Raw genomic sequence first — 8,909 nt, 5'->3', positions numbered from 1 at the left:
ATTGCATTTTAGTAGTACTTTTTTGCTTAACGATATCCTAATGTTACCATTCCAAAAAAAAAAAAAAAATTCTGATGTTAGTGCATGTTCATTTGTGAGTACATCTCTTGTTGGAAGATATCCCCGGCAAGTTTATTTTTGATCAGATCAGATACAAAAAATTATATCCTGCATGCATCATTCTTGTTGGCTAATTATCGAGACGAGCACATATTGAGTTGGACCCGCATCAATAAGGTGACATGATTAGCACGTGCATGATCATATAATGCATATGATACAAGATATAATTTTTCAATAAGATACATATATTGCAAAAAAAAAAAAAGAACAGCGAGGATGCATTGGTTTTATAGGGGCTTAGGCATGTAACACGCGCACTTTGCGTACCACACTAGTCCCTTTTTTTTTTTTTTGGTAAAAACACCATATAGTCCTTGGCCCTACCAAATCCCACCTAAAATGGATGTTGCCTCCACGCAACCAGCAACTGAGAAGCATACAAAGCGTGCGGATGCTATTCCCTTGGTCTCATGAGCAGAGCTAGAAAGCGCCATTTCTCATAAAAGAATTAGCAAGCATCAAATATTTTAAAACTCTTTGTGATACTGAAAAATATGAACACTAAATATGACAGCTTTTCTTCGGGAAGACAGTTCAATATTTCTTGATTTACTGTCAAGACGTTGCTGCACATTAATAAAATTACTTCATTTTTGTATGGTCTCAGCTTATTACTCTTGCTGCATAAACCTCAGGGAATCTGGTAGCTCTGGATGTTTGTTTCCTTAGGTACTTCTTATGTTCCAAGGTTCCACCACTTTTGGATGTTGTTTTCTATGATGTTATCATGTAAAACCTCAGCTTTTGGATTTGTATTGGTTTGTCTTTCTGTTTGTATTAAACTCTGTTATGTGGCTCTCTTTATATAAATGAAGCTTGCTTTTTATCAAAAAAAAAAAAAAAAAATGAACACTATGTAATAAAGCGTTAGTGAATCAATTATATATTGGATCTGTGATCTTGATGCACTAAGGGTAAAAGTTACATGAGGGGAGTTTCATTGCTGTGTTTCCCATAAACTTATTGCTTGCCTCATTCAAATTGTTCTGCATGCGAACAAGTTATTGGACCATGGTCTGCACCTAGTACAAAATGCTGACAATAGCTTGGAGTCCCGTGAAGCTAATTCGTTGTCACTGTATATAAAATAATTACGTCAAAGCAAGAAAATGCTTCTACCCAAAAAAAAAAAAAAACAAGAAATACTTATATGTTTATTTTTATAAAATCACGGGACCTGGATAAATACACGATGAATACTCTTACGGTCATATGCAATTTATAATTAATTTTAATAATAATAAATTTTTATCTGTTGGTGTACCACTTTATCAGGTCCCTTCGAGTGGTAAAATGGTCAAATCATGGGCTATTATGTTGATCCAATCTCTTCCTCGATTCAAGGATGAGAAATTTTTCGTACATTATGTAAATAATTTAATATAAAAGATGTTGTTTTATGTAATTGATCCATGTAGTCAACATTTTTCAACGCATATTTAATATCTACAATTTTATTTTTTTATTTAAAAATTTTATATGATAAAAATATTTTTATTTTTTAAATTTTTTTTAATATTTCGTGACATATTATGATTTTCTATCGTAATATGATCTAAAAAATTATATTTTTATCTAACTATTTTTTAATATATATTTAATATCTATATATTTTTTTATTTTTAAATGATAAAAAAATCTTATTTTTTTTAAAAAATTATAACATCTTGTGATATATTATGAGATTTTATATTAAAATTATGACTTTCTATACGTAGAACATATATAAATTTAAGTTATCATAATTTTTTTAAAAAAATATAAATATTTTTATTATTTAAAAATTAAAAAAATAAAATTATAAATATAAAATATATATTAAAATCGAATTTTCCACACCACCCGTTCCGCATTGGATTTTCTACACCCCCGGTGGTGCACAAAATGTGATCGGGCGGCGTCATCTCGGCCCAACTTGATACATGCGCACTCCAAAAACGGACCCAAATTAGAAATAAAAATGGTTTAAGTCGTCTTCGGCTCCCCCTCTCTCTCACCTGCTTCCCCGGTCTTCCCCATTTCTCTCCCTCCTCCCTCAAGTTTTCCCCTTTTCCATCTTGGGTAGGCTTAGGAGTTCGGTGGTTTCCGATTTCCATGTGTGATTTGGGTGGTTTACGCCGTCCGAGGTTCTGGTGGAGGCACCGAGAACGAGTTCTGTGATTCGCGTAAGCTCTCTCTCTCTCTCTCTCTCTCTCCCCTTCCCCTCGCCACGATGCCACGCCTCCTGCCTCTTCGGTGATTGATCGCCGCTGGCGGAGGGCAGTGGCCGGAGTCCGACCCCTGGGGTGGGGATGTCAGCGAAGGGTTTTTACTTTATCCTTTGCTAAGTACTCAAGTGTACAGAACTAGGGTTTGTAGCAATTGTGTTTCTTGCGTCGATTTCGACCGGGTGAATATATTTATGCAGTGGAAAAGGACAAAGCCTCTCAATAATTACATGCCGAAGAGCTAAAAGCGCAAAAGAAGTTTTATGAAGACATCGAATATGGTGGGAAAAAGCTTGAGGAAAAGGATTAAAAAAGGGTCTTTTTATAATTTATTTATATAGCGAGGCTGGTGTTTGCCCGCGGCCAAATTAGCGTACGCCCACTTCGATTTACGTTTGCTCGTGCGCTCTGGCCACATTGCTGGCTTCTTTTCTGGAAAATAATAAGTTAAGAGAGGAAGATAAACTCAAAGCTTTTAAGGTGTCAAGGTCGGCGTTGGTTCCGGTGAATAGCAACATTTTTTTTGGTTTTTGATGAAAAAATTGCCTTTTTTCTGTGTGGATTTCGTTTTTCTGCTGGGAAATTTGCTAGATGTGCTCGATTGATTCGTAAACTGTGATTTATTTTTTCTTAAAAGACTACATCTTTTCCCTTGAAGGTATTGGCTGGTTTTGGAATCAATGGTGTAGCAGCATCCATGAAGCCAACCTTCACATATGATGTCTGAGATCATTAGATAGAATTTAAACTTGATCCATTGGTTGCTAGATCTATTGATAAATGCTTCTCTTGGTTTTTGTGTATATTTCTTTGCTTCACCTGAAGCTTTATTTCCAATTTCTGATTAATTTAATCATGCCGTGGGGCGGGATCTTGGTACGATGGTGGGCGTGGAAATGGGGAGAAGGACTTTTCTTTGAAAAAAACCTTTTTTTTCCCCACTTGAAGGTATTGGCTGGTTTAGGAAACAATGACACACTAGTATCCATGAAGGCAACCTTTACATGTGATGTCTGAGATCATTAGATAGATAGAATTCGAGCTCGGTCCATTGGTTGGTAGATCCATTGATAACTGCTTCTCTTGGTTTTTGTGTATTTTTCTTCGCTTCACATTAAGTTTTTTTTTTTCAAAATTCTGATTAATTTAATCATGCCTAGTTCTTATTGAAGCTTATTGATCCATAAAGGAGCCTTTTGTCTTTGTATGTTCATGCATTAAGTTGTGTGATTGCTAATGACATAAGAGTGTATATGGTGCTATTTTGTTACTCGTCATCAATGATTAGCAAAAAAAATATTCGGGTTTCAGCATTTCCTTTTTCATTGGTTTCTTTTTCTTTCTGTTAAGAATTGAGAATTGATTTTGTATGGCCTGTTGCTGGAACATAACATTTGAACTACAAACTGTTTTGGTTGGAAATTGACAGCACGTCTGTGTCTGTTATCTTTGTTACAGCATTCAAATACTTGTAAAGTATGTTCTTGAATTTGTAATGCTCTTATTGATGGTTCCAAATTATTTATTCATATATTGCAGTAAATTTCAGCTCTTTTATACCTCCATGTCTTGGCCAGCCAGCACACATACTCTTTACTTGTATCTTGTATTTGAGCAACAGTCTTACTACTGTTGATCCAACACCTAATACATATCAAGAGGATCCACAGCTAGAAGAGAAGGCCTTTGACATTCTGTTCTTCTAGAGGGTTTAGTGCTTCTCTTGCTTTTCCTTCTTTTGAATAGAATTTTAATAAGAGCATATTAGAAAACGAGAGGTTTGAATTTTGGAAAACATTCTATCTGCAAAGCTTTCTTTCCAGAATGCTATTAGCTTTTGTCAAACAACCTTAATAATAACAATTATTTTGTTATTATATATATTTGCACATACCAGTAACATCATGACCTAGATCTCCCCATGAACAAATGCTCTTTATCTAGCTCATGCAATGCCCCATGTTTTTCTCTCATTTTCTTTTTCCATATTAGATTTGCTCTAAGTAATCCAGACTTACCTCTCATGCCTTACATCTGTCCACCTATCTATCATAAAAGCCTAGGTGGACTTGTTCCAAGTCAGTCACTTTCTTGCATGTCTCCAAGATCCTCTTATTGACTGACTGGATTTGACATCTGTTTTACATTCCATGTGAGTGGGGTGCTCTTACATTTAAGAAGAAAGCCTATGTGCCTCCACTTTTAGGGTTACAAAATTGACCTGACCTAGAAATTTGACCTGACAGAACTTCTTTTGGGCTGGATTGAGTCAGGATTCTTGCAAATTTTGTTGGGTTAAGTCAAATTTTTTGATTTGGATTTTAAATGGCTTGGATATGGGTTAGAGTTTTAAGGGTAGCTGGTAGAATTTTATTTCCATTGATTAAGTTATATGAAGTCAGGTTTATGACCATGGGTTGAGGTTTTTAAGGGTAGCCAATTCCTTGCAATACTAATTGTTTAGTTCGTGATCATGTCGGGATGCAAATGGACACCATAAGAAGTAGGGCAAATTCAATGGCCAATCATGCCATCATGCAAGTTAGACTGGTTCCTTCCAATTCTAAACCAGTAATAATTCAAGTTCTGACCATACATCTGAGTTTTATTTATTTACAATTTTTTTATGGCTTTTGGAACCTTCTCTTTTATGTTTTGGTTACAGTAAGAAAGGAACATGAAGAAGTCAAAATAAAACTTGATAAACATTTTACGAATGTTCTGCTAAATTACGGTATTAGAATTTAGCTTATGTTTATTTTGTTTTCATTTGAGCTTTCTTTTTGTTTTTGTTTTTTTCTTTTTTTTTGGGGGGTGGGGTGGGGGGGTTATTACCCTTGCTAATTTAGCACAACTGTCTACAAATTTCCTTACATTTAGTCTTCTGTTGTGTTTTTGTTTGGTTTCCATCTTTTTCAGTTAAAACTGATGAGCACTATTATAACCTTTTTCAAATGATTTCTTAAGTTGAAAAAGTAAAGGAAAATAAAACTATTCACATAAATTGTTCTAAAACTTATGCAATGTTATTTTCTATATTAAGGAAATTGTTTTTTTTAAGTTTTTTCTGTTTCCCTTTTAGCTATTTTCTTATATTTAAATTTGATTTATTATTGTTTTCTATTACATTTAATATTTAGATTCTTTAGGGTATTTTCAACTGTTTATTTGATTTAGAATTGGTTAGTGTTTAATTGCTTATCTCCTACTTTAGTAATTGTCTTTTGTCTACTGTCATATTTTTTCTAATTTACTAAAGTAACTTCTTGAATTCAATATATAAGATATTTTCTAGCTTTGTTTAATGGATGTGCTGATTTATTAGCAATACTTTATGATGAGATTTACTCAAGGTTATGTGTGCCCTTTTCTTACAATAGAGAAAATTAGCTTGAGTGCAGTCTCTACACCCTTTCATTGAGGTGATGGAAATCACCCTGATGAATTATCATATTTCTTTCAGGTTAAAACTTTTGTATCATCAATTGCTTGTCCTGTTTTTTCTTTCTATTTTGTTTATTCACTTCCTCTAGAATTTGCTATTCTGAGCTTTATTCTTTCTTATGTTTTCCTCATTGACATTTCTATTGCCCTTTACAGGGATCCTTTTGATTTGAAAAGAAGTACATTGTTCTATGAAGAGTGGATGCAGTGAGAGTTTCTTGGCCTAGGAAAGGGAAAAAGGGAATTGACTACTGTCTGTATAACTCTACTGCAAATATGGAGGATGAGAATGGCCTTGAGCTAAGCTTGGGCCTTTCTTGTGGAGGATCTTCAGGGAAATCTAAAGGAAGAGATGCTCCATCAGATACCTCATTAGATGAAGGTAGTAGTTCCAAATTGTTAGGCGGCAACATAACTACTTCTGACATCTCATTCAAGAACTTCTTGCAAACAAGTGCTGAGAACCAAGTCCATAGTGGGAAACAAAAGGGTGATCCAGTTTCACCATCGCATGAGAACTTCTGGACAGACCTTGGGAAGCATGCTGCCACTGTGGCAAATGTCTCTAAAGATGTGCAGAGCAGTCAATCACAGTTCACCAGGTATCAACAGCCGTGGATCCCAAATAACAAAACAACTGACAGTGAGCAACAGAAATCAGGTATCAACAAACGAAAATTGTCATTCGAGGAGATAAATATTCAAAAGAAGCATGAAAAGGTAGTTGACCATGGTGATGATGCACAAGTTAAGGGCCTTGCCGGTGTTAATTTATTAAAAAGGTCCCCCATTTCAGTTACTGCAGAGGATGCTTCATCTGGTGAAAATGAGGATGTTGCAGAGTCAGAAGCAGAAGGCTCAAACTCTTGGTTGGTTTCACAGCGTGAGGACAATTCCAAACGCTCTGAAGTTCCCAAAGTTGCCGACAAACATGTTTTAAATGACCACAGTGGAATTAGTTTTCAAAGGCAGAAACAGCTGTCTTTCTCAGGAAATGATTCCAATCCTGAAATCGGGAAAGTGGCATATGGGATTCCATTGCCACTTCAACCACTGACTGTCATGTCTGTACCCTATTCAGTACCAGTTAAGGTATCAACTACTTCAGGTGCGCCTAATGCAACAGGGGTTCCTTCACCATGCGTTGTGCAACTGATGCCTCTTGCAAATAATGAACGGCCTGTGGTCCAAACAATGAATACTAGCAACCTGCAGCTTGCTTTTGGTTATTCTCCAGTCCAGCTTCCGACATTAGAGAGAAGTTCTTCATGGGCTCTTGGTTCTCAGCCTCAGCATGCGTCTTCCTTTGCTATAAAAGACAATGCTGATGGAGCCTCACAACATTCCGAGGATGACATGAAGAGATCTCATGGTCGATCTATCTTTCTTGACTCCAGTTTTCTGACTGTCAATATTTTTGTTGCAATTTCTTTTTAAAGTATTGGTTCGTATACTAGCAGCATTAAGGTTCTTTTAATTGCATCATACGTTATTGAATATTAAACCTATTGAATATTAGACCATTGAAAGGTGTTGCTTCTGCATCTATATCTCAAGTTCTTTAAGTGTTAGGGATGCTTAGTTTGGCACATAATGTCTAAGAATTTCAAACTTTGGGTTCATAATTTGATGATAATCATTTCTTAGCCCGGAGAGGGAATCTGTAGTATTAGACATATTAACACAGTTAATGGGCATTTATAGATCCATGTAGCTATAAGAATTTTTGAGAAGACACTTACACAGAACATGTCTGTGAGCTGCCTCTCATCTGAAGATGAGTATCTTGAAAGTTAAGGCAGAGGAAATGTAAACCAAGGCTTGCATGTCATATTGTTTTATCACATGTTGTGCTACTTGAGATGTGCATATTGAAGTGTTATTATCTTGCCAATCAAGGAAGGGATGTTAGATCTTCACTTATTCTTGCATGATGTTATTATGAATTCAAATGCCAAATGTAGGTGTGCAAAAAGGATATTCTGCACTTTAAGTTCCTATAGTTAGAGCATTCATTGTGACATCTGAAGTTACTGAAGTGTAATAACTAATAACCAAGACCAATCCCGCTGCTCATTTCCTAACATCATGATTACAAAAATTCTATGGACCTATATGCATTTTTTGTACATTGATCTGCTGACCTCCAACACCCTCTCCCCTATATGTAGGCCTGTGCTTTTCTCTGTATCATGTTGATGTGTATTCAGTTCTAACACCTCATTGTTCATCATCAGCTTTCACATATGAGGGAAAGTCATCAGAGTTGGCAAAAGGCAGTGGTAAACATATTGGGGAGGCTGGTGCATCCTCTTCTTCTCAGGTTGAAGAGGAGGGCAGGGGAAGCAATACAATCTTTAGGCAAAAGGAAACAACAAACCAACCTGTAGCAGAAAGCTTTTCTCATGAAGGATGTGCTATAAGGCCAGGTATATTTGCATCAAATTTGAAGTTTGGAGGATGTGGTTCTTGTCCAGATCTTCCATGGGTTTCGACCACTGGACCAGGCCCAAATGGGAAAACCATATCTGGTGTTACCTACCAATTTGACAGAAACCAAAGAAAGATTGTCTGTGCCTGCCACGGGTCTCACATGACCGAAGAAGAGTTTATTCAACATGCAAGTGCAGATGCATCCAACCAGGAAAATAATACAAGTTTAGCATCATTTCCTGCTAGCAATCCAGCGGCTTCAGCCCAGAACTAATTCTCAAGCTTTCCAGAGTTTTGTGAGAACATCTACCGTAATAGTGAATTATGCAGCAGGATGCTGCGGAATGAATTGGTATGTTTGTCAAGCTATCTCATGTTTCTTGATCCATTTGTAGTCTCCTTATCTCTCTTTCCAGTGTTTGGAGAAATCCTTCCACTTTATGTAATCATCTAGTTGCAATTGTAGACAGTTATAAAAACATGAATCATCGATCCCTGGACCAATTTATATGAGCCTTACCTGCTAACTTGAATGTTGTTTCACTGTGAGTTTTGAAGTGAAAATTTGCGCCTTGACAATCCCTTTGCTATTTTAATCGTTTCAACTTAATTAATGTGTGGGAACAAATGTTCTGTGAAAGACTTTGTCTTGAATCATTTCTTAGTGCTTATGTTTACATGTAGATATGTAAATGCACTCAT

At 36.0% G+C, this 8,909-nt stretch overlaps 1 protein-coding gene across 2 annotated transcripts; it reads left to right on the top strand.

Annotated features, from left to right (window-relative positions):
* The first annotated feature begins 2,092 nt into the window (after positions 1 to 2,092).
* LOC105042289 (protein NINJA homolog 1) lies at positions 2,093 to 8,734 on the top strand. 2 transcript variants are annotated; one of them, XM_073252812.1, is made up of 4 exons: positions 2,093 to 2,288; positions 2,531 to 2,834; positions 5,931 to 7,146; positions 8,012 to 8,734. In XM_073252812.1, exons 3-4 carry the CDS (start codon positions 6,051 to 6,053, stop codon positions 8,479 to 8,481), a joined length of 1,566 nt encoding a protein of 521 aa, XP_073108913.1. In that variant the 5' UTR covers positions 2,093 to 2,288; positions 2,531 to 2,834; positions 5,931 to 6,050; the 3' UTR covers positions 8,482 to 8,734. The 2 variants fall into 2 exon arrangements, with proteins under 2 accessions (XP_073108913.1, XP_010917729.1); XM_010919427.4 differs by lacking the exon at positions 2,531 to 2,834 and having other exon boundaries at positions 2,094 to 2,288.
* The last annotated feature ends 175 nt before the right edge of the window (positions 8,735 to 8,909 follow it).

Source organism: Elaeis guineensis, chromosome 2 (assembly GCF_000442705.2).
Source record: "Elaeis guineensis isolate ETL-2024a chromosome 2, EG11, whole genome shotgun sequence".
In the NCBI taxonomy this organism is placed as follows: Eukaryota; Viridiplantae; Streptophyta; class Magnoliopsida; order Arecales; family Arecaceae; genus Elaeis; species Elaeis guineensis.
This window is presented reverse-complemented; position numbering and strand designations above follow the sequence as displayed.